At 38.9% G+C, this 25,813-nt stretch overlaps 2 protein-coding genes across 6 annotated transcripts in view; one reads left to right on the top strand and one right to left on the bottom strand.

Moving 5' to 3' along the window:
• LOC137956627 (phosphatidylinositol-3-phosphatase myotubularin-1-like) overlaps positions 1-17,776 on the top strand; it is a 32,287-nt gene extending 14,511 nt beyond the window's left edge. For both annotated transcript variants that reach the window (XM_068804188.1, XM_068804189.1), the window contains 14 exons: positions 1,416-1,465; positions 3,788-4,077; positions 4,201-4,274; positions 4,385-4,448; positions 4,632-4,697; positions 4,934-5,033; positions 5,120-5,233; positions 5,372-5,541; positions 6,818-6,902; positions 8,240-8,449; positions 8,556-8,615; positions 8,728-8,792; positions 13,981-14,260; positions 16,572-17,776. In XM_068804188.1, coding sequence (XP_068660289.1) covers positions 1,416-1,465; positions 3,788-4,077; positions 4,201-4,274; positions 4,385-4,448; positions 4,632-4,697; positions 4,934-5,033; positions 5,120-5,233; positions 5,372-5,541; positions 6,818-6,902; positions 8,240-8,449; positions 8,556-8,615; positions 8,728-8,792; positions 13,981-14,260; positions 16,572-17,087 — 2,144 coding nt within the window. In that variant the 3' untranslated portion in view covers positions 17,088-17,776. The remainder of the gene's footprint in view (positions 1-1,415; positions 1,466-3,787; positions 4,078-4,200; positions 4,275-4,384; positions 4,449-4,631; positions 4,698-4,933; positions 5,034-5,119; positions 5,234-5,371; positions 5,542-6,817; positions 6,903-8,239; positions 8,450-8,555; positions 8,616-8,727; positions 8,793-13,980; positions 14,261-16,571) is intronic.
• Positions 17,777-19,297: 1,521 nt separating this feature from the next.
• Positions 19,298-25,402, bottom strand: LOC137956653 (uncharacterized protein At3g49140-like). 4 transcript variants are annotated; one of them, XM_068804224.1, is made up of 11 exons: positions 25,234-25,402; positions 25,054-25,147; positions 24,731-24,965; positions 24,214-24,316; positions 24,033-24,100; positions 23,771-23,935; positions 23,556-23,693; positions 22,378-22,677; positions 21,119-21,271; positions 20,131-20,226; positions 19,298-19,488 (listed from the first exon to the last, which is right to left on the bottom strand). In XM_068804224.1, exons 1-11 carry the CDS (start codon positions 25,298-25,300, stop codon positions 19,429-19,431), a joined length of 1,479 nt encoding a protein of 492 aa, XP_068660325.1. In that variant the 5' UTR covers positions 25,301-25,402; the 3' UTR covers positions 19,298-19,428. The 4 variants fall into 4 exon arrangements, with proteins under 4 accessions (XP_068660325.1, XP_068660326.1, XP_068660327.1 ...); XM_068804225.1 differs by having other exon boundaries at positions 20,150-20,226; XM_068804226.1 differs by having other exon boundaries at positions 23,556-23,681.
• Between the last annotated feature and the right edge of the window lie 411 nt (positions 25,403-25,813).

Below are 25,813 nucleotides of genomic sequence, written 5' to 3'. Positions count from 1 at the left end.
GGGAAGTTTCAAATTTAGTTAGCCTATCAGCCAAAGAATTGGCTGACCTAGGAATGTGATTCCAAGTGCAAGTAATTGAAGATACAATATCTGCAATAGATGAAATAATTGGCCAATGCCACCAAGGGGGGGAGGCTGAACTTTAGCAGCAACTGATGACCACTTTAGAGTCTCCCTGAATCAGTAGCTTCCCTTGAAAGATGGTCTTTGAAAATCTTCAAACCAAAATGAAGAGCAGTCATCTCTGTAGTGTTGGAATCCGCAATACCTACTAGCCCAACATAGGAAATAATGTCTCTCCTCTATGATTTCTGCATCTGCACTGACCGGTCTGGGGCATCCCATAACACTACTGTCGAAGTTCAGTTTTATGCAATCACTAGGGGGAGGCTCCCACTCATCCATGATCAAAATCTTCTAGGGACCTGCCATATGGGCCAAAAGACACCAATTCCATCAAAGGGAGACACCGGCTCGGGGAGCAAATTCTTTTCTGGTGTGGAGCCAGCTGGAACGGCGCAAGCGACTGTACTATCCAGATTGCTGAACTTGGTATTGAATCTCTGATTATTTCTCTTGAGCCATAGACACCAAGGGATGTGAGCAAGGCATGCAAAGGGGAGAAGCTAACCAATATTAGGCAAGCAATTCTCTCTTGTTTGTGGGTCGTGTTGTCTTTTGTTTGTTGTTCTATTTCCATTAATTCTTTTGCTTTATTTGTTGTTTCATGTATTAACAACTAAGGTATAAGGTTCTTAGTTACACACATCCCTGCACATGTGCACATAGGAGCACACACTTACACACACATGCAGACACATCTTTTCTCTGGAGGGACTTGAAACCAAAATTTCACATTAGAAATCTCCCCATGTGGCCTTTGAGGCCAAATTCCAATCCGCAATTATTTTCTACTCAATTGTCGTATGGTGAATTTTGAGAGCCTTTACCTGTAAAAAGTGTCTTGGGGTCGGTAGAACATATCTTGTGAAGCTTTACTTGTCCAAGGCGTGAGAGAGGAGGGGGGAGTTTGTCCATGAAAAATTACATAAAAGTGACTAAAGTAAGATGCAGCAAACAATAGACCTGTTTGTTATTAATTATCTTGCTCAAATTTGTGTTTCTTGTAGTTCTGGCATTTCTCAGTTATGAAGAACTTTTTATTTTCTTGAAAATAACAAGAATTTTAAAGAAGGCTACTCAACATTTTCAAAAAACAAAAAGGCTCCTCATCTTAAGAGGAAGAGCTAATTATAATGTTTAAGATGAAATCCTCACTCTTCTTAAAAAAAAGAACTAATCGATATTTCCATTCCTATAAACACAAATCTTGATTTTGATTCTTTATTAAAAATTTACTCATACATGTACATTCATCATTGCGTCTAGTTCATTTGTTTATTGCTGCTTTTCAGGTAAAGACATGAGAATAATTGTATTTGGATTTCGGCCCCGGACTAAACAGGTGATTTTTATTTTTTAAATCATTACTACAAATTTTTTTATAAATATGGTGATATTTTATTTTTTTAAATGAAGATGTATAAACTATTAAAAGAGGGAGAAAGAATACAAACCTAACTAAAAGGGCCTTCCTCCACAACAGGTGTTAGATTGAAACGCCCAGTTTAGCCCGAATGTCTGCCAAATGATTGGCAAACCTAGGGATGTGCTTCCAATTACAGTTTAGAGGAGAAATTAAATTACATATACCAAAAAACATATCCTAATGCCTCCAGGGAGGAGGGGTTGATTTTTGCACACTAGTCGATGACAATTTTAGAGTCGTCTTCAATAAAGAGGGGGTCCACGAGATGGTTTTGGAAGATCTGAAGCCCATTGAGCAATCCGGAGAGCTCTGCAATGATAGAATCAGAGATTCCAAGTGGCCCAACGAAGGAGAAAAGGAGGTGACCATTTCCATCATGGATTACTCCGCCAAAACCCGCAGGACCGGGACAGCCAAATGCGCCGTAATCAAAATTTAGTTTATAGTGGCCCACCGGAGGGGGAGCCCAAATTGCCATTATTGGAGGACGAGAAGGATGCGTTGTACCAGCTACCAACAGCCAGTTCCCTCTAATATTAGAGCCGCTGAAGTTGCTAAATTCATTAACATAGGCCAAGAACAAAAGGGTCAAAACCCAAGGGGAAGGGAGTAATACAAGGCCTAGACACACCAGATTTTACTAAATCATTAGCGAGATGATTAGCTGATCTGAGTACATGTTCCAACTAACATCAAATCACGTTATAAATGAACAACTTCATCACAACAATGCTTATGTTACCAAATAGGGAATGAAGATCCTGAAAACCAAGAGTTGAAATTGGAAGAATGACCCTAAAAAAGAAAAAGTGGAGAACAACAATCATAATATTAACAGGAACAACAAAAATCATGATAGTAATTGTCAAATATTTAGTAATGGAGGCTGAATGGCGTCTGCCTTATTGCCTCCTTTGTCTTTGCCTTTTTTTATTTAATAAGATTACGCCTTTAAAACCAAGAAAAGAAAAGTAGGAAGAATGTGAAATTGAACAATGAGAATGAGAGCATTCGTTTCCTGATGGTTAAATGTGTATTTATATGTGTATCAATCTCCTGTTTTCCTTCTCAATAACTATCAAGCAGAATTACAAATTTGCCTATATGCTTGCATGCTAAACACGAGAAACTTCTGTCGGATTTTTTTTTGTGAATCGACTTACATTGAATCATTAAAGCATTTAACTGTTCAGAAGCAGCTGCTGTTCCATATTGGAAAAAAAAAATAAAACAGTTCAGCAGTTGCTGTTCCTTAGAAGCCTCTTTTACTTTGTTTGGGTGCATTGGAGAGGTTTTCTTGTTCTCTTCTTGATGGAAGCAGCTGCACGTTGTGCTTCATTGTCCCTTTAGCTTTTCAATTTGTTTTACTGTTTAATGAAATCTTCATTTGAAATTTAGACATCCTCTATTTTGAATTTAAACTCCATAGGGGCAAGATAAGGTCCAATGCCACCTTCGTGCTGACGGCATAAGTGTCCCTCATGGTACTGATCCCTTGCCCTATGCTTGCATGCTGTCCTACACGTGTGCTGGTGTTGCATGCATGGTCCTCTCCTCTGATGTTGTCCCACTGGTGTGTGTCCAACCCCGTTTGAGGCCCCAAGGCATGCAAATGTGCGGGCAGCTCTAACCCCATGACACCTAGACTTACACAAGGAATCTTACTCTTTGTGAGCAAAATCCTTTGTAAACATCTCTTGACTTTTTGTGAGCCCCCCCCCCCCCCCCCCCCCCCCCCCCCTCCCGTTTTTACAGAAGCACAAAAAAAGGGGGGGGCTCCTCCTTGTTGCTGTCAAATGGAAGGGAAGGGGGGTGAGTCCTCTCCTGGTTTGCATTGCGTGCTTCCTTATACAGTGTGACAAGTGACCCGGCTGAACTGATTGGGTCAGCCGGTTCACCTGTTGAACCTGGCGACCCAGCCTGGTCAGCAGGGTTTTGACCAACCTTATAGTTTCTGCTTGTATTGACTCAGATAAGGCAATGAGTCTGGTAGTACCTGGTTCAAACCAGTCAGTCGGTCCGATAGCATGATTGTTTTTTTTCCATGTTCTTAAGGAATTTTATTTTATTTTTACAAATTCTTTTCAAAAAGAGAGTTTCCTCAAGAAAACCTTTCCAAATAATTTATTCTCTGACCAACCCTTTCCTCTTTTAAGTGTGAGTCTCATAATCCTTGTTGGTGTAAGGACTGTTGTTTTCTATAGAGAACCTAAACGTGGTTACATTTAATTCTTATAGAGGCATACTGTGCTTGATGCACTCTGGCGGTGGACGAGACCACTGCGTCTGTGGGATCTTTATACTTTTCAATGTGGACCTTCCAGATTTAATAACAGCAATCAAAAATTGCGCTTGCTAAATGAGTACTGTCGCCTACTTGGAAAAGGCTCATATGATGTACCAAGTAGTGCCCTGGAAGATGGGTCCTTTTCAATTTCAAATGAATGGTGGAGAGTAAGTGGAGTAAATTCAAACTATACAATGTGCTCTACTTATCCATTTGCCTTGATCGTTCCAAAATGTATCAGGTATGCAGTTGCAGTATCTTTCTTAATGTTTGTTTTTTGCCTGAATTATTTTAGGTGATCATGGTCTTCATATTATTTTGGTCATACTAACTTAAATTGATATTCTTGGTTGGCTGATACCAGTGATGAAGATGTAAGACAGGCTTCTACTTTTCGTGCTAGGTACCGGTTGCCTGTAATTTCATGGTGTAATCCAGGTGTGTACTTCGGCTTTCTGGTGTAGCATGAGTTTCATAAGTGAGCCTCTGGTTGATTAAATGAAATAGCCATTCCATTATCAAACTACTAAATTTTAATAATTTTGCAGGCACTGGAGCAGTCCTTGCACGTTCATCGCAACCTTTGGTTGGTCTGATGATGAATACAAGGAGGTAGGGTATTTCCTTTTTTCATCTTCTCCTGTCTCTCTTCCTTCCACAACACTACCCCCTTTTCAACTGCTGAGTTATGCATGAGATCTCGAGATCTCTTTGATTGGTTCAGTTTTTGGTGGAGTTTGTACTTTTTTTTTTTTTTAAATGAGTGGAGTTTGTACTTACTACCTTGTTCTGCAGCAATGCTGATGAAAAACTTGTTGCTGCACTTTGCACTCAAGTTGCTGATGAGAAGGTTTCTCGAAGGTATGCACTAGTTCTCTTACGTATGTTTTCTTGGTGTTATTAGTTTTCACTTTATGACTTATTCAGTTAGATAACCAAGCTTGACCTTTTGCTGCTTCAACATTCCATTGAATGGTCTGCAGCAGTATTGAACAGACCTTTAGTATGATTTATATTTCTTGTTTGTCATTACCAATTATTTGTTCTAATCATCTTATTGAACAGTATTGAATGGTTTTTACTTCTGTTTTTCTTAGGAAGCTTTGCATTGCTGATGCAAGGCCAAGGAAGAATGCTCTAGCTAATGGAGCAATGGGAGGTGGTTCTGAGTCATCTTCTAATTATTTTCAGTCTGAGGTCTGTTATTGGTTTAACTGCTACTGTTTGCATCCGCAGTTTGCTGCTGAAATCCTTATTAACTTTCTAAGTTCTATCGTTTGTAGGTTGTTTTCTTTGGAATAGACAATATTCATGCCATGAGGGATAGCCTTGCTCGACTTCGGGAGTATCTTGATACCCATGGTGCCAAGTCTTCTGATGGAATGTCCTCATTTTTGGTCAGCTTTTGCATTGTATTCTCTTGAAATTTCATTAATATGTGACACTGTTTCTTTTGTTGAGAAAGGCATCATTGGATGCTATTTAACAGACATCTGGACGACAAGGTAAAAGTGAGTTTATTGCTTTGATTACAGAGAAATGGGGGCTGGACTTGGGGTGGAGGGAACTTGAGTAGCATGTCTGCTTCTGTCTCTACCCTTGGAGACAGTGGATGGTTAATCCATGTCCAGAGCATTCTAGCTGGCTCAGCATGGATTGCTGCTCGGGTTGCAAAGGAATCATCTTCTGTGCTTGTACATTGCAGGTAGATTCCAAATAACTAGTGCCATGGTTAAATGCCTTTCTTTCTAGGTTTGTCTTTTTTTTTTTGCTCCATTTGTTCCTGTTAATAGAGATCATCTCTGCTTTGTTTGCAAAAGAAAACTGGTTCTAGCACTTATTTGTTCCTGTTAATAGAGATCATCTCTGCTTTGTTTGCAAAAGAAAACTGGTTCTAGCACTTATTTGCAGAAGATCTAAAATTTTCATTCAACCTCTGAAAAGTTCTCATACATTATGTTAGGTTGAGGTTGAGCAGAGTGGGGCCATGCTTGTTCATTTATGTTTTTTGTGGTTAAAATATTGAGTTGTAAGATTGGGCTTACCCTAAATAGCGATCAAGAGCTTGAGACATGGTTTTGTGCAACCATGCATGCCTACGTTTTTGCTTTGTTTGAAGGACTTGCTTGGCTTGGGCTTCATTTAGGCTTGATCACAGTTAATAGGACTCTTAAATTTTTTTTAGAAATATCTGTTGCCTTCCATAGTTCATCAAAAGGTTTTGGTGCTAGTTTCTACTGCACTTGATTTTTCAAATTTACTGTTTAACCAATGTATATTCGTTCTTATGTATGTACATATACACATACATTTATATTTATTTTGTGATTTTTCTTGAAACAACTTTTACTTGATGAAGGGAGAAAGTATTAGACTAAGTATCTGAGTTGCATAGGATGTATTCTGAGTTTCATCTTTTAACTATTCCTCAATTAGCGTAGCTGATTTTTATGTCTTAACTGTAATACTTGTTAACTGTTCTCTTTGTGAGATTCAAACATTTGCTCCATCCTTAGCAGTTTCTTATATTCTAAACCAATGGGTTCCCAAGTATGATATATTGAAGATTTCCTGGGTTTTTTTGGTTCCAGCTGCTATAAGAGAATCTTTTTCCTTGATAGTTGATTAAAAATGTGATATAAGAGGTGTAGATACGTATGATATATTGAAGAGTCAATCTCCTGGGTTTTTTTGGTTCCAGCTGCTATAAGAGAATCTTTTTCCTTGATAGTTGATTAAAAATGTGATATAAGAGCTACATAATATTTATATATGCCAAACATTTTTTTATTCTTGCTTGGAGTTGGACTTGGTGTTCTTTTCTAACAAATTTAGTGGCTTGTTCTCTACTACTGTTTGTGAGTCACCATATTCCTACACCCTGTTTTAGCAAATTCTTGGTGTTGCCATACAATGGGGCTTTTATGATATGTAATTTTTTTTTCATAATTAAGTCTGATCTGTTTTGGGGAGTTTTGCAGTGATGGATGGGATAGAACGACACAGTTGGTTTCCCTGTCTAGTTTGTTGCTTGATCCATACTATCGAACATTTAAGGGGTTTCAGGTAATGTCAATGCAACTTGGTGTAAGATTAACTGCAATATATCTCCTATATTAGTTTCTGTGGCTACAAGTTGGCATTTGATGTTTGTATCTCTCTCTCTCAGTAATATACTTTCACATTTTTCCTCAAAAAAAAAAAGGTTGGCATTTGATGAAATGATATATTATGCTTATGTTCTGGTACAAATATTTTACAATTATCTCCATCTACCATTTATTTTAAAGGCTGTTTAACACATTGATTTTATGCACTGAACTTTGTAGGGTTTGATGCCAAGCATTGTTTAGCTGTTATATATCTTCTGACTAAGTTCATATGTCACTCTTACTTCGATTAACTTGTCTTAGGGCTTCATGGTTTAAAGAGAAAGAAAACTAGAAGAAGAGTGTATGCACAGAGAAAAAAGAGTGCTTTAGTCAAAGATGTGATGTAGAGAGAGGAAGAGAAGTGGAAAGATAAAGAGAGAAAGGAGAGAGAGGTCATGGAGAGGTAGAGAGGACGTTGTTGAGTAGTTTCTGCTTAACCTTTTTTCCCTCACATAGTTGCTCTCACTGGATCAGTTTTAATTTCATTATCCTCACCTCTACCTGCTATCTATTCTATTCGTGTACATTAACTAGTTCTTGGTAAAACATGAGTCCTTGCAGAAATGGTATTGCATCTCTTCAATTATGTGTGCTTGGCCTACTAGGGATCCCACATAAGTTGTGTGGTCGGCTTTAAATTAATTAGTGGCTACCTGGGTGGGTTCTATTAGCTTGGTTGTGTATAAGACGTGTGATCTCATATGTTGAGAAGAGACAATGATATTCTTGTCTAGGATATTTCTGTCTTTCTCTATATCTTAGTTAATGTCAATTAATAATGATAGACATTAGGGTTACAAATGTAATGGAAGCTCAAAACTAGCATGACCATTTAATTATATATCTATTTTCCTGGGATTTGTTTGTAATATCACAACTTTTTTTAAGGTTCTTTGTAATTTTTTGAGGCAAATGAGAAAGGGGAATTCATTAAGAATAGGCCCCACTGAGGGCGTATGCAAACATGGGATGCAATAGATGAGGCCAAAGAAAAAACTGCAGAAAATCAAAAAGGGTTTCTATGCATTTAATGTAATATATCTTTTCAAGCAAATGGTCATACTGATTCTTTAGCTAAAGAGGGGGTTACTCTCCAGTCACTCAACCACTCTCTGGTCGTATCTTCTTGCCTGGGCTTTGAAATGAATGCACCCTTTGTGTTTTAGAAGGAATCTTTTCAAGAAAAGGTGTTTCTATTTGATAATTTTGATTGGAATAAGATTTTCCAGATCTTTTGATGTGTTCATATAGGCACTTGTGGAGAAGGATTGGCTTGCATTTGGGCATCCATTTTCAGATCGCATGGGAATTCCAACTATATCAGGAAATAGTAATGGATCTGTTGAATTATTACGTCAGTCCTCAGCTGGGAGTATCCCAACGTCTCCCCTGCACCCATCCTCAACTGCTGCTTCTTCTCATGCACAGACATCAAGCAACTGCTCTCCCATATTTTTGCAGGTTATTTTAGAAGTTTTCGACTCCGATACTGCAATCATATTTTCAGTGATTCGCAGCTCTGCTTCAAAAACTCTATCTAATTTGGTATATGCTATTTGCTTTGTAGTGGGTTGATTGTATTTCTCAGTTGCTACGAATGTATCCTTGTGCTTTTGAGTTCTCCTCGGTTAGTATTCTCTTTGATACACAAAAGCTTGTTTTGTTGATTGATTGAACTATAATTTCTGCTGTAAAGGGGGAGATCGTTCTGAACTTTTATCTCTAATTTGGTGGTCCAGGCCTTCTTGGTTGATTTTTTAGATTGCATGCTGTCGTGTCGCTTTGGAAACTTTTTATGTAACAGGTACTCTTAACATTGTCTATCATTACTGTTATCATTATGCATATACTAGTCCACCTAGTTTAATTTTCCTTAATTCTTTTTCTCTTTTTAGAAAGGTTTTTAAAGCAGTTTTCTTTCTGATTTCTTACATTCATTTCCTGCTGAAGATATTTTGTGCTGTATTAGGTATTTGCAGTAGGGTATTTTTAGTAGTTATGTGGCTAGTGCCTCTTAGGTCTGTTTTGGGATTCGGCATCTAAAATTCTATATTTGAAGGATTAATTAGTGTGTTCAGTCAAATTAAGGAAAGGGGATTCTTTCTAATAAATCTCAGCACCATTTAAAAAAAAGGAAAGGGGATGGAAATAATGAATGTTTTTAGCATAAAAATTGTTGCACATTAAATTCATTGAGAAGTTACTTAAACAAGATAAATCAACCAGATTACTGCAACAATATCTAAGTGCGTCATGGATGAATGGAAATATCTTTGTGGCACTGTTCATCTACATATTGCTAATGATAAAATTAATCCATTTCTTCTAATATGTACTATGTTTGGGTTATGGTTTCAGAAGGATTTTGGAATTAAGGTATAAACAACAGGTCTACAAGGTTTAGGACTCACAAGTCTGTCCTAAATTTGATTTTAGCAGCCATATGAAAGAAGTGAAGTTTGAAAAGAAAGAGAAGTATCTCATTGTTTGGGAAGGCTTCTCTCCTTTGTAATTTGCTCTTTTGAGCCTTTGTCTTAATAAAAATCAACACCATTTCAAAAAAAGAAAAAAAAAGGAAAGAGAAGTAGTGCATGAAAAGTGTTGATTTGTTAGGAAAAAAGTATGTAGAGAGTTTAGGCTTTACAAACCTTTCTCCCTTATTTATAATTTTTTTTTTGAAATGATGCTGAATTTTATTAAGAGAGAGCTCAAATGAGCAAATTACAAGGAGGGAAGCCTTCCCAAACAATGAGAGATTGTTGGGAGGTTCCGAATTTTGCCAATTTATCAGCCAAAGAATTGGCTGATCTAGGAACGAGGTTCCAATTACAATGAATGAATGACACAATGTCAGCAATACAATCAATGATTGGCCAGTGGCACCAAGGGGGGGGAGTTATCTTTTGAATACCAACTGATGACAGTCTTTGAGTCTCCTTCGATAAGCAGCTTGCCATGGGGGGTTGTGACAAAAGGGGCATGAGGTGTCTTGCATGGGAGTTACCTGCCTTGTGAGGGAGTTGAAAGTGAAAATTTTGCTTCAGCAAGCGCACCATACAAATTTTTTTGCACGGGGTGGAGCAAGCAAAGACCAGCCTACCGCTACTAGGTGGTGTGGTTGCGGATCAGTGAGGCTTTTAAGAAATTTATAGGTAGAGGTTGTGGTGAAGGATCCTTTGGGGCAAGGGGTCTAGATGAGGTTGTCTGAGATATGTTCATGTATTTTGACCTTAGCGAGGCAAGTGAGGAGATTATAGGCTAATAAGGCTTCAGAGTCCGCCAGGGCTCTGCGAAGACCAAGGTTCCACCCACTCAAATCCAACCATAGATCTGAAATAGTGGAGTTTTTGCATCTGGAGAGGATGGAGATGGGTCCAAAGCTTTTGTCTAGAGTTTTATCCCCCAACCATAGGTCCGACTAGAATTTTGTTAGGCGCTCATTCCCCGGGTAACATTTGACAGCCTTACAGAAGGTGGGGATCAAGAGGAAAATTTTCCTCCAAATTGGGGACATACGATAGCGCCGACCTCCATCGGTCCACCAACCATTTGAAATATTAGCTTTGGCAGCAACAAGGGCCCTCCAGATTAAGTCTGGAGATGTGTTGAACCGCCAAATCTACTTCATGAGGTAGGCAGAATTGGTTGTAGCAATGTCTCAAACACCGAGACCACCTAATTGTATAGGCCGAGACACATCTGCCCACTTGACAAGGTGATATTTTTTCTCCCCATTGGGCCCTCCCCATAGAAATCTTCTTTTGAGATCTTCGAGTTGGTTTCTAATTGAGGCGTGGTAGTGGAGCAGGGAAAAATAATAAGTTGGGGATGCCATGCATACAAGATTTTATGAGGGTGAGTTTACCAGGTTTCGTGAGAAATTTGCCCCATCAGATGGCTAGACGCCCATCTATTCGCTCAATCATAGGGTGCCGGTTGCTTTTGGGAGGTGTGTCGGATGTCAACGGAAGACCTAGGTAGGTACCAGGGGGGTTGGCAATTTTACAATCCAAGTAGTCAGCCATGGAGGCCAAGATTGACTGGTCGATGTTGAATCCAGAGATGGAGGATTTGGTCCAACTTACCTTTGGCCCGGTGGAGAGCTCAAAAAAATTGAGAAGAATTTTTATGTGTGTAACTTGTTCCAACGTGCTATTGCCAAAAGAAAATGGTTTCATTAGCACATTGCAACAGAGTAATGTTTTGAGCTAGATTAGTAGAGATGGCGTTGAGCCACCTAGAGTCTTTGGCACAACGAACCATGGAGGACAAATATTCAGCAACAAGAGTGAAGAGGAAGGGAGATAGAGGGTCACCTTGAAGGATTCCGCTCGTGCCTCTAAAATGCCCACACGATTTGCCATTAACCAGGAGGGAGAAAGAGGCGTTTGACATACAACTTTGCATCCAAAAACGCTTTCAAGTGCCAAATCCCATTTGGCCGAAGAAATGGTCAAACAACTTCTAGTTTACCCGATCGAAAGCCTTTTCAAACTCAAGTTTGATGACGATTTTGGGTAAGTTAGACCTCTTGAAGGAATCCAATAGCTCATGGGCAGCCATAGCCGAATCCAGAATATTTCGACCTTTGATAAAAACACTTTGGCAAGGGCTGAAAATTTGAGGGAGGGTGCTATGAAGGCGGTTGGCAAGGATACGGGTAATGATTTTGTAAGAGCTGGTGGTAAGGCTAATGGGTCTGAAATCTTGAGGTTGGACCGGGTTAGTTTTCTTTGGGATTAAAGCGATGAAAGATGCTCCTATAGCACGATGTGTGATCCCACATTGATGGAAGTAATTGGCAAAGGCATGGACATCTTCCCGAATGGTCTCCCAATAGTGCTTGTAGAATTTCCCATTGAATCCGTCTGGCCCTAGGGCCCGGTCCTTTGTCATTCCAAGCGCAGCCTGATCTATTTCCGCAGTGGTGAAAGGGCACTCCAGGTGCTTGACATCCAGGCCAGTAATGCGGCGAAACTGGAGTTGATGAAAAACTGGTCAGTTGAAGGACTCCTCAGTGTAGAGATCTGTGAAATACTTTAACGATAATGTTAGAAATAGAGAGGCTATCCGTGGTCACCTGATCTCCATTACAGAGGGAGGTGATATGGTTAGTTCTCCGTCTCGCAGATGCGATGGCATGAAATTTTTTTCTATTTCCATCACCATTGGTCAGCCAGTGGAATTTGACCCACTGTTTCCAATGAATAGTCTCATTGTGCAGTAAAGCATAATGATCTCTATTTAATTTATTTCGAAGAATTAGTTGAGCGGGAGAAAGAGAACTTTGCTCCTCAAGTAGATCGAACTCCGTGATCCGATGGTAGACAAAGTCTTTCCGGTGAGAAGCAGTAGCGCGGTGGATGTTGGACCAGTTACGGATCTTGGCTTTCAGAACTTTTAACTTCGTCGGGAAGGACGACCCCAGGTTAGGATTGTTGGGGATTTCTTGCCACCAGAGAGGGAAATTAGTAGCAAAGCTACCATCATGAATCCATGAATTCTCAAAGCGGAAGGGGGATCAGCCCCAAGCTGGAGGATGAATATTTATTTGAATCAGCCAATGGTCAGAGCAGGCACAATTGAAGACTTGTCCAGAAGAGTTGCCATATAACAGGAGCCAATCAGAGTTAGATAGGAATCTGTCAAGCTTGGACAGGATCAGGGGAGACTGTCCATTGGACCAAGTGAACTTTTTTCCTGATAGGGGAATTTCAGAAAGGGTGAGGCAAGTCACCAACCTAAAAAAACCAGTAGCATAGCTTAAAAAATCATTATTTTGACAGTGATGATTTACTGAGAGGACCAATGAAAAGCACCATAAGATAAACAATTGAAGGTCAAACAAATACAGCTAAGAAGAGGAACAGAAGGTGGAGCAGCCCTGATAATTATAAGATGATGATGATAGGAGCCATTAAACCAGTAACACAGTTGGCTAGCATGGAATTGAGCCACACTCCATCCTTGGATCAAAACATCATTAGAACCTAAATCTTAGGCCAAGATTACAGCGAGAAAGGAAAAGCATAATAGAGGATCAAAACCAAAATAAAGGTCACTGTTATGGCAAATAAATCAACTTGGATTCCCGAGGTTCCAAGTCGGATTGGGCAAGTTGGTTTGCCCGAGTCTGAAGGCTGAACTCTGGATGAGTCGGGGGGGGGGGGGGGGGGGGGGGTCTCGCGGAATATGAGGGGTGATCCACCCCTGACGCAAACAGCCCATCTTCCATTGAGAGTTGACTTACCCGAGTTGTAAGGTGACTCCAAATAGAAAAATAACAAGTACAACTTGACAAAAATAAATTTTTAATGAGCTAACTGTATCGGTAACAGGACTCAAGTCTTAGACTAATGGAGCTAAATTGTTTAATTATGCTTCTTTACTTCCTCGAGGAGACTTAAATTTTGTATGCCATCCAAGGCTTGGAAAGATCAGAAGGGGGAGCATACCTTCTTTCCAGAAGCCGCAAAAGTCAAGTTCAAGTATGGCAAGTTTAATACTGCCTGATTTTAAAAGATTTTTCATCTTTTCTAATAACTTCCTCTTATTTAATTTCAAGTTTGTCAAGAGGGTGCTGAGGGGCAATTCTGTCATTTACAAATATGAGAATACTATCTGTTGACAAGTGTAAGACTGGTATTTCTTGTTTGACCTTGTGCCTTTTTTTACTGCGGACCTTGGTTTTTTACTATTTCTCTCATTGGAGAGTTATTTGCTCTTCCCTTTTCTGCTTGCCTCGATAAATTTTTCATTTCCGTTAGAAAGAAGGTACTCTTCCTTTCTTTAACGGGTTTCACAATTCCAACACAAGAAAAGAAAAAAAACACAGAGAGCATAAGAATGTGAGGTCTATGTATTACTGCTTTTTTTCTGTATGTGAAACGGTATCTGTGATTAGGATGTCTTCGTTTACAAGAACAATTTGAACTCCTAAAAATCTTACTGCATTCAAGAACCTCGTTCTCATGTTTATGTCTCTATCTCAGTGAAAAAGAAAGGCATCAATCTGGCATTTCTGACTGCTGTGGATGCATCTGGATGTACTTGGTTGATCTTCGTGCTTCCGAAGGATGCTCTCATGCACACTTTAATCCTTTCTATGATCCTGTGAAATATGATTGTCCACTATTGCCTCCTGCAGCAGCACTGGCTCCAACCATTTGGCCCCAATTCCATCTTAGGTGGGCATGTCCTGCCGAAGCGCAAGCTGGGGAACTTGAAACACAATGTCGTGCAATGGCAAAAAAGTTTACTGATATTCAAAAGGTGACTCCGATCTCTTCAAATTTGTACTTCATTCCTTCAAATTAATGTCTTTCTGTTCCCAACTTATTTCTTATGGCATGAAAGCAATTTGGTAATCTAAAATTATTATGTACAGTTCAAAAACATGTTATTATGCATTTTTACCATTGGGAAGATATATGCATATACGAACACAGGCATTAAATCTGATGTTAACAAAAAATGAAAACGCAGGTATTAAAACTATGTAGGCTTAAATGGAAAAAAAACTACTATTAGTGTAGCAAAGGTATTGTCTGTTGAAGGTTTTTGTTCATTTTTTTTTATGAAAGGTGATTTTATTAAGAGAACCAAAAAAGGAGGAGCTAACTCCTAACAACAAGAAATTGCAGGGAAGCTCCCTGCTTGGCTAAAACACCAGCCATAGAATTTGCTGATCTCGGGACGAGAGACCAAAAACAATCAAATAAGATGACAATCTCGGGATGAAAGTTTTTGTTCATGATGGCTTAGGTTAGGTTGATTTGAGACTATTGATTGCTACAACAGCTGAAACTTTGTTTATTACTCTTAATCAATTGGATGGAGCCGAGGGAATGATGGTTAAGCAGATTGGATATTAGGAAGTCATTGACCTTGGAAATGGGCGAACCTGCTGTTGTCTATTCTTTTAGAAAAAAAATGCTGCACTTTATGACAGTATTCATCAACAGATGTAGTTTTTGTGTAAAAAAATACTTTGCGGAAGACATGTGAATGGATAATTTTCTCTGTATCCCTCTATCCTTTCCCTCTTTAGATGTGATTAAAGTCCCTGTTTGCAGACTCTTAGGATACTCTTCATTCTGAAGGTTCTTTTTGTAATGGTAGTGAAAAGTTTTTCCTTGAAAAGAGGAAGGAATTCTGTCTTCAAATAAGCAAATACATGAGGCCAGCACTATACTGGTAAAGCCAAAGGCCACTGGACCCTAGGTTGATTTCCTGACCTCGAGCCCAGGTCCATGAATGTCTTGCTTTGTCATCCACTTCTTTTCTAGCCCAACACTCGTTAGCTTCCTTCATCTATCGATGATCTACCTTCTTTACGATTGAATATAAGCTATTTTCCATAAAGTAGTTTAAACTCCCTGAGCCCACATTCTTTGCCTATTCTTGACAAAGGTTCGAGCAAAAACACAGCATACATCACACTCCCCCACTCATTCAGAAGATCCTTTGCAGTCTTTCCTGGCATCCACCCTTGGATTACCCCATCTCCAACCTCCTGTCACCACTTCCTGGATGGGCTATTTCTGCTCTAATAATTTAAGATAGCCCCTATAGAAGTGCTGACCTGAAAGCTTACCAAGAGGGCTTCACGTGCAGTGGAATTCTTGGCAAGCCTAGAGACTGTCCCTAAGCTGTCTTTGCAGCATAATAGATTTCATTTTCTGTTGCCTTTGAGTTCAGGAATCCCTCAATGTTGGTTAACATGACAAAATATAGGAGGTCAATAAAGGGCAGCTGTGAAGATGAAACTCATTACGTGTCTCGCAGTATAGCTGGTGATAACTAGGCCTAGAGTCCTATGCTCAGAAAGCCATTGATTTAAACTTTGCATTGGAAGTGTCTCCTTTAAACAACAAAAACCTGCGTAGGCTTGTTTCTTCTTTTTATTGGAGAATATGGTTTCATGACCTTGGTGCATAAATCAGTGTATGGGTGACAAGCTCCTGTTTGGAGAAACCTAGTAATCAGATCTGGAGTTGGGTATTTGGTACTTGTTTCTTTTAGATATGGAATTTCAATTCCATTATCAGAGAAAGGAAAAAGATTATGGCTGTGTTGCTTCACGTGCTCACTCAAATGTATGGGCTCTATGTGCTCTCTCTTGTTTTCTCTCTCTCTTTCTCTCTCTCTCTCTCTCTCTCTCTCTCAAATGTATGTTTGAGTAATACTAATTTACTTCTGAAAATGTATTCATGCAACTCCAAGCACACTGAGCCCATTGCTCGTCTTCTTTTGGGCTATATTTATGTGCTTCTGCAGTCTTCTTATTGAAATCAAATATGAAAGTATCTTGAGAAACACAGGATGGACTTTTCACTATTAGCCTTCATGGAAAACTATGATGGTAACGGATGAGATGAAATGGACAATCAGTAGTTCATATTTTTATTGTCTTGAGAAAAGAAGTGAATAATTGTGAGTTTGTTTTCTTTGTGGCTTTAATGTAATCTATGAACAGATTGAGTGGAGCTAGAGTTTAATGTAGTCTATGCACAGATTGAATGGAGCCAGAGTTGACTTGTCCATTATGTATTTATCATTTTATCATTTGTACTAATTTCAGGCAAAAGAAATGGCAGAAGCTAAGGCTAGAGATGTCATAACCAGCATGGAATCGCTTACAGTAGAGTTAATGAAGGAGAAGAAGCTCAGCACCTCAGCTATGGATTTAGCCAAAAGAGCCTGCAGAGAGAGTCTTTCTATTAAACGAGCAATAGAATCACTTGGATGTAAAGTGCATTTCTCAGGCACAGCGGACTGTGCTCTAGATGTAGGAAGGACACCTCTTGAAATCAAGCAGAAATTTGTGTATCCTCCAGCTGAAGACGGAGATGATGGTGCACAGTCAGACGAAAAAACTGATCTCTCTGTTTCTATTTCGCTTGTAGAAGACAGCATTGTATCCAACAATCCAGAAACTCAGCATTGTGAACCTCTTTGTCCATACCGCACCAGGGAAGGATGCAAGTGGCCTGATGCTGAATGTGCACAATTTGGAAGCCAGTTTGTTGGGTTGAAGGCAAACTTTGACGCTTTTGATCGATTGTCAATTTATGATTGTTATTTTGGGTCAGAGTAGAAGGCTTGGGATGCATTGTCATCATTCGGAGGTTTCAGATGAGATTTACTATTTATTCTCAAGGAGAACTACTGTCATTCTCAGGCAGGATGAGAGACCTACAAAATTTCCATCTTCTCAAGCTATCAAGAAGAGTTGGAATGGTCTTGGGCAGGATTCGAGCTCAGCAGGTTCCCAAGAAGAGCCTACAGATCTCATTTTTACCAGAAAGGCAGGAGCAATGGAATTACTTTTGAAGATTTGAATGGAGCTCAAAACTGTTTGCATCAGATGTATCAACTCCTAGACGAGCCAGCAACAACTGTACATGATGGCATGAACTTTTTAACATGCCCTGAGCTAGATTTCCCTGCCTTTCCGGGAATGTGGGGAAGTTGTGAAAAAAATAAAGCTTCACCTGAGTGGGAAGATCGTGCAAAATTGGGCAACGGTGCTGTATATGGCCATTGCTACTGCCTTGAGAACGGGTTTTTTAACTGTACAGAAGAGTCTGTGCCACCACATTGGCCATCTCTAGACATGTAATTTGAGCATGCAAGTGAGGCCGTTCCTCTCCATAAGGTGATATTTGCATATTTTCCCCGTTTTTTTGTACAGAAAACATGTGAATCAATTGTTGTAAAGGGTAAAATTTTCTTATGATCTGTCACATTCTGGCTGCAATTTTATTGTAATTTTTTGTGCATCTCCTGTCTTATCTGTTTTCTTATTTCGAATAATACTTTTTCATCTGATTCATTGCGATTTGCTGACTTAAAATGCTACGTAGTTCTAAGCTGTAAAGCTAATCCATAGCATCTACCAACCCCTATTTGAGATTCAACTACTGAGCCCAATTAGGGGTGGGCATGGGTTGGGTTGGGAAACTCAAGGATGGGTTTTCCAATTCGAACCCGAATTCTGTCCTGGACATCTGAAACTAAAAAACACGTACAGGTTTGAGAAACCAACCCCGTCCTTATTCTGTTCCGTCATCCTTCAACTCTCTCTGTTTTCACCCCGTATTTTTTACCAATCTTTAGCACATAAAATAATGGCTATTAAAAAATTTATAAGCCAGTAAAAATTAAAAAAAATTAAAATTATGGAAATCAGGTAAACCATTAATTCCCACAACAAGTTTATACTCTTAAGAACTTATAATATTAAATAACTATATTATAAAATATGTCACTCATATATTTTTACAAGGCATTATTCGGATTTAGTATGGGTTGGGTCCAGGGGAACCGTTCCCTGCTCCAAAATCAGATAGGTTTTTTTTTTTTTTTTTTTTTGCGTTCCATCCCCTTCACCAGGTTTTTGGGTTTGGTTTGGTTAGGTCGGGTTCTCTGTGAAACCTGACCCAGTGTCTACCCTTAAGAGAAAGTTTGACGTACCTCCAAAAGAAAAAAAATGAACTCCCCTTACAGTATGAGATTCTCCTAACAATATCCTGATGCGAATCTGCAATATGTATGGTTTTTAATGGCTGTAGCATGAACAAGATGGTAACTTTTTTATCGAAGGTGTGAAGTCCCTCATCAGGCTCAGCCTTAGATGAGCCCCATCAGCATCCAAAGTCCGTAGTAGTTGCTCTTTAATTCAAGCTTCCACAGAAGTCATAGATAAGCCTTCGCGAACGAGCATTTGGCGTTCATGGAGGCAGTTGTTGGAGAGAAGCTTTGATAGAATTCATAGTCGGCTTTCATGAATGAACTCATGGAACAGCCCCGGGTTCAAATGATATGATTACAGATTAAGACAATTCATTGAACACAGAAAAAAAAAAATTATGGCTATATAAGTTGAACAGAAAGCATCATATGTCATCGAAAAACACATTAACACTCAACTTTTATACCTTTCTTTTGGATTGCCAAAACCTTTTAATCGTTTATAATTTATAATTTTATTTATTCATAATGGTTTCTCTGATTTAGAGACAAAGAGAAACACGGTAGAACAGAAATGGAGCAGGAAGTGGATTGGAAGTCCTGACCTGCAGGGTGAACCTAACTCATGTCCACCCTCAGCACCAGGGTAAATTTTTTTTAGGCAAAGACTGGTTTCCCAGACCCCCAACCACTGGAGATTGGATACAACTTTGTCTTTTATTATTTTTAAAGAATATGTAATGGTTTTTAAAAAATACTCTTTATATAGTTATCGTAGGTTTTGTTTAATCTTATGTTAGCAATGAAGCTTACCAACTTGCCCGAATTAGGCGTAACTCGAAGTTTGAAAGAATTGCCACAACTTGGTGAGAGCCTGTCAAGATGCCGGAAACAAAACTGAGAAAAAAGAAATTGGCTGTCAGGTATTTACACAGATCACAACAGAATCTCAACAGGAGACCATATCATTCCTCTGGGAATAACATCTTCTGTACTTGTCTCTCAGCAGTGTAATCTGAAGTTGCCTACAAAGAAGAGAAAAATGTTTTCAGCAGGAGATCTTATATGGAAACTACTTGTCATTAAGCAAAGGGAACAGAACTAAGTCAGACTTGCAGAACAGGATCATCTATCATCTTACTGAAATCTATGCTCAGATTCAGTACTTTGAACAAAACTTGTACTTCAATGTGTACACGGTTAAATCCAGAAATCAGTCCCAGAAGAAAAGAAGAAAAAAAGAAACTCCAAAACCGGTGACATTAGGTGACAAATGTGGAATCTGTACAAGCAACAGTGCTGCAGAGGAGGTGACCCACGATCGCCTTAGTTCCCCCAGAAATGTTTAGTCAGTAAAAACTCGAGCCCAGATTCTTTAATCTCTAATGTTTCTGGACCACAACATATAAGTTAAGTTTCTTAAACCATATGGCATTTGGCCTAATGCATTGCTCAGTAGCATTCTCAAGAGGACATTTGCACTAGACATTGTCATCAAGGTACAAATCTCAGTCTGTTGGTTCAAACATTGACGAGCTAGCCTCCTACATTAAAGGACATCAGTTGCCAACATTCTTTCAGCTATTAAGAAATATCAGGATTTAAAGAGCTCAGTGTCCTTCTTAGAAACTGAAAATGTGGTTTTGAATTTAAAGGAAAAAACATACCCTAACATCAAATGCAAACCTTAGTGTTTGAACCTGTGTTCCTGAGCATACTCTCAAATCAAAACCCAAACTATCCACACCAACTACTGTTGCTTCCTGTTGTAAGTGAGAGCATTGAGAAAGTACATCAGGTTGCGTTACAATAGGACATGGAAAAATACGAGGTTGACCTCGTACGGAAACACATGCACAAACCTGTATTACAAGAAATACCATCCAAGGGAAACATTTCCATTGATTTATTGTTTTTAATGTCATTGGAAAAATTATAGTAGAAGAGAGAAGAAAGCACAGAAATGGGTGAATGAAAAAGAGATTAGAAAAGTGACATAACATTTACTAGTACTGATGTACAGATCCATCTCATTGTCAAGGTATCACATGGTAGTAAAGTCTGCTTTCTTTTAGGCAAAGGTGCCACTACATGGCAGCTCTTTTTGAAGACGTATCCAAACCTCTCGAATGATATCAGCTTAATACCAAGAGATAATGGACTCTCACAGTAGTGATCAGAGATGCTTGGATCCCCTGTCCGTCACTCTTTGAGAATGAACTTCTACCCAAGCCTCTACCAGTTGCCAAATGCACATAACTAAAAGATGAGTGGATGAAGCTCTTAAGGTGTAAATAAAATACTTCAGTTGCACATTTGAGTAAGATTCACTCTCCATATCAGACAGACCTTAACCATTTTCACCTGGAAACCAGAGATAACTTGTAGCACACGACTGGAATGATAATTTCTTTGAAAATGTTGATAACACATGCACACCCTAGTATAGTATACAGCCAATCCCAAGGCTACAAAATAAAAACTACACAAATCCCGTGCCTTCGTCCAACACCTTAGCTAGAGATCACTCCTCATTCCTTTTAGTATTACATGTAATTTCTTCAGTCAAGCTCGACCCTAAAACCCATATTATGAACACAATTGGACTAAAAACCAAATGCGTTACAATCCATTAGTCAAAGAAGAATGGATTACCTGTACTTGGATACCCTTTTGTGTCCAGCATAGAGATTTCAGTGCTTGTATGGTTTTATCTCCACCAGCTTTCAGATTAGACATAATTTTGGCTGCTGAATGGGCAATAATATCTGGTTGAGCTTGCCAAAAATCTTCAACTTTCACAAAATTCTGTAAAGTGGTACAATATATGAACATCTTCTAAGGAATGTACCCAGATCTCAAGTAAACTTGTAAATAACATATCCTATTCTATCAGCACAAAAAAAGGAAGAAAAAAAAGAGGCTTAGACGAAGAGGAGCTGCAAAGACTGTTTTGCACAAAATAAGATCCATAGAAATTGAAATGCTGAAGCAAAGGCAGGCTGTACTTCAAAAAGAGTCCAAGATGGTCCTACTAAACGATTCATAAAACCTGGGATAAACAAATCAACAAACTGGAATAATGTAAGGTTGTAGAAGTGGTTTTTACTCCTTTATGTCTCAGAATTGGAACATTAAAAGCAAAATACCATAAAATTCATTGCCCAAGAACAGAGGGACTCAGCAGTTGAAACAAAAACAAAAAAAGAAAAGAATGGTGGAACATAAACAACATGATCATAGGAATTCACCTTAGAGGAAGTTTTTCTTTGATATAGGACATTATTTATATTTTATAGGGGAAATCCAAAAGTGGACAGGAATTAGATGAGCATGTGCAACTCAATGATTATTATAGGTGTTAAGGAATAGTCCCACATGGATTGGAGATTACAAAGATCTTGAGCTTATTAGTTGGGAAAAAGGTTTCCTAAGTTGGTTAGTCATTTTGGGATGGGCTTTGGACCTAACTTTACATGGTATTAGAGAAGGTACTCATATGTGGGCCTAACCTAAACTATCCACTTGTAGAGCCACAAAAGAGGGCTTACACATGAGGGCGAGTGTTAAGGAATAGTCTCACATGGATTAGTGAGTACAAAGATTTTGAGTTTATTAGTTGGGAAAGAGGTTTCCTAAGTTGGCTAGTCATCTTGGGATAGGCCTTGGACCCAACTTTACAATAGGAACCAAAGAAGCAGTAGACATTTGAAATTAAAAACCAAACCATAGTAGACACTTTGGTTTTGGATAAAGCTTTTTCCCTGTTTTAATATGTATTGATCTTTATACACATCATTTCAAATATATATATATATATATATATATTGATCTTGAAAAAGTTGATAAAAAGAAAAAAAAATAACAAAAGAAAACTGGAAGCTGTATTGAGCACAAAAATATGTACTACATGCCTGACTCCCATATGCTGAGACAAGCTGAATTTTGATCATTTCCAGTTTGTAAAATGAACTCCCATTTAGGTTGCTTTCATCTTTCCTGATTTCCTCTCCCTGAATTCCACCATCTTTAGAAGATGTTTCAGGGTTTGAATTAAGTTCATCCTGACGTTTGCAATCATCATGAGACTGATTCCGTCTGATGTATTCCCGGATAATTGACTGCTCTTCAATAAAAGCAGGTCTTAGAAGGCCTTCAATAGCAATGGCAGTGGAAGGCTGATCCATCCAATCCAAGTGTAGATTTGATACAACCTGGCCAACAAAATCATACAGCATATACATATAATTACTTTGACACAGAAGCAGTCACTGATTCTACCATATAAGTTCATCAAACAGAACAATTGTAAAGTTTTATATGGAGATTAAAGCTTTTTGGGAACAGGGCTCACTTTATCACAAAACCCCCCGTCCATGTCTCTATTGATACACTTTAAATGCCAGGAAAATAGGGATCAAACACGGGTGTTGGATACCCAACCACAAACATTTCCTAATTTGACCATTGAATTTCTTCTAATCATCCATATTTTCTATTCCATGAGTTCACATTTGATGTTAGTTTCATATTTTATTTTTAAATGAATAAATGCACTTAATGGCACTTTTGTAATATTATGAAGTTGCAGTTAACAAAACACAAGCACACATGAATCTCGCATATGCAATGCATGCACACTTACACACAGGCATGCAGGCCATGCAGGCCATGCAGACATGCGCAGTCACACACGTGCGCACTCACATTTTAAGTATCACAAACTCGTCCCAAGGCTTGGACTCAGAACCCCGTGCCAACAATCCTGTGTGATTGTTGAACCAAAAGCCTAAACACCCCCATATCCACCATAAGGCTTGGAGTTAGGACCCCATGCCAGAAAACCCATATGATTGTTGAACCTACAAGGTCCAAGCAACCCCACAGCTTTTGAAATTTATATAAAACATGTCATTAAGCATAGCAAGAACAGGATATATGTCAAGTAATGCAGAACCTGAAGAAGCATGTACTGTTACCAAATTACGAAAAACATCTTCTCAAACATGACAAAAATCATGGTTAAAATAAATAAAATGAATAAAACATTACTAAAAACTCTCCCAAACCGTTCTTATATTAGGCAAGATACCTCTGAGATTTTGCTGGCAAAGTACATTGGATGAGATGAACGCATGGTCTCCAAGTTAGCCCAATCACCCAATGTTTCAGAAGAATCAAATCCATCATCCAGATCATCAAGAATAGTAACCCAATCCTGTGAAAAGCACTGTGCCATATAGATGGATCTTCTAAATCAAGAGCAACATTGAGTTGCAGAGAAATATCTTCAGAAGAAAAAGTCACCTCTATATAGTCTTCATCTTCGTGGTCATTGTCTTCATCATCACTATCATCATCATTTAAATTGTTTTCATCTGTTATTTCCTCGATGTTGAAGTCAATATCGGTTTGCCCTGATAAGTCCAGCTCGGACAGCAGTTCTAAATTATTCAAGCCTATTATTACTTGCTGCAGTTAATATTGGATTTCAAGTAAGACATAAAATAAACCAGGTGACAACAAAGCGCCATAAATACTATTGAAGGAGTGAAGGGAAATTTGGTACCACAAAGTTATTCTCAGCACTTAGTGACCGTAGAATGTCTTCATCATTGTGCACCTCAAAGTAAATATCTGGTGAGTACAATAGAAACAATAGTAAGAACATAGAGAGAACAAAGACATGCAGGATATTCATTAGTCTGAAGTATTGTGCATACATCTGAAGCAAATTAGACCTTCTTTACCTCCATGTTCATCAGTTATATAGGACAACTCTGGCCAGAAAATGCTCTGATGGTCTTCATCACCTACTGAACCTGAGAACGTCAAAGTTGCCTTGCTATTTGCCTGTCAGTGGCATGAAGACAAACACACGAGTTTTTGAAGCATCATGCAGATGGATGAGAGTTGAACTTCAACAACGGCAAAAGGCTAGGTGCTTTAAGCAAACAATTGGATACGGGGCCACAATTCTTCTCCTTGATATGCGGACAACAAAATAGAGATAGAACGACGGGAAATACAGATCACTAAAATAAGTGACGAACTCCTCATTGAAAGGACATTGTAGAACAGTAACAAAGCAAAAGTAGCCACAGGAAAAAAGGATTATAGACACGAGGAAGCTACAATTATCAACAGTACGAACAAGAGAAGCAGATAAAGGCAAGTACAAGGAGCTTAAGCAGAAGACCATATCGTCAATCGATCAGATTCATAGATTTTTACTAACCAAAAAACAGATATACTCCACTCCTTTACCTCAACTATTGTTCGGCTCATCTCAGCATCTGAAAGCCTGGCGGACTCTTGGGCTTTCTCTGGGAGAACCCGTTCCGTTATTTCCTCAAAAGGGTGGTAGGATGCGTCTTGACTCTCTGAATCAGAGTAGTCAGATGCCACACGAACTCGAACAGTGGGAACATTATGATGACTATATCTGTCATAGTGGTTTCCAGTGGTGGAGTAAAATCTTCTCGAAATTCTTCTGCTCTTCCTGTAATAATTTGAATCCGATGGATTATTAAAAGGACAACAAAGACATGGCATTTTAGCGGCTGCAGACTGAGTGATCGGCCGAGTACCAAATGGCGTCGAATTCTGAAATTACTCTACGGGTAACGGGTCTGCTACGGGAGATCTCATCAGACGCGGGAAAATTCCAGGAGCGACTGCAGGCTGCACCCATTTAGTTGTTCATTACTGTAAATTCTGTTAATGCAAGCACCAGAAAAAAATTGGAGAGAAAAGGACGAGTTACTCACTCGAGACACAGCTACAAGAGGAAAACCAGCCTGTACGAAATCCCACTGCCAGTGCCAATTCAATCATTCTTTTATTCTTCTTCTCTCTCCGAAGAGCTTCACACCCACTTTGAACGTCTGGGTGGATGATGGGAGGCCTGTGGTGCGTTCCCGCTAATGTAAGTTTACTTTTTATCCAAAATATAGCAAATGTCCGTTAACACTGTTGTTACAGAACTTCAGTATTATAAATGGTCCGAATCTTTTAGTTTGGATTCGGATCCCGGGCATGGACTTGATCCTGTTCCACAAAAGTGGCGGATCCTGCACATATGGTTTCTACTTACTCCTGCCACGGATATGGTCTAGGTCGTAGTTACCCAAGTTACGAAATGAATGTTCAGGATCAAGGTGTGTTTTGAACCCAAACAAGAGAGAAAATTAGTTAATAAATTTTCTCTCAAAATGATGATATTTCGGAAGAAAAAAAACACTTCGAGAGAAAATTTAAAAAAAAAAATTTCACGTATTTTCAAACAAGAAAAACTATAGCTCTCCTACATTTTTCATGGGTATCTAGAAAATAAACTTATTTTTTTTT

This window comes from Aristolochia californica, unplaced genomic scaffold (assembly GCF_029961685.1).
Source record: "Aristolochia californica isolate CCGP_79_NKW_82.1479 unplaced genomic scaffold, dmAriCali1.0.hap1 SCAF_2, whole genome shotgun sequence".
NCBI lineage: Eukaryota > Viridiplantae > Streptophyta > Magnoliopsida > Piperales > Aristolochiaceae > Aristolochia > Aristolochia californica.
This window is presented reverse-complemented; position numbering and strand designations above follow the sequence as displayed.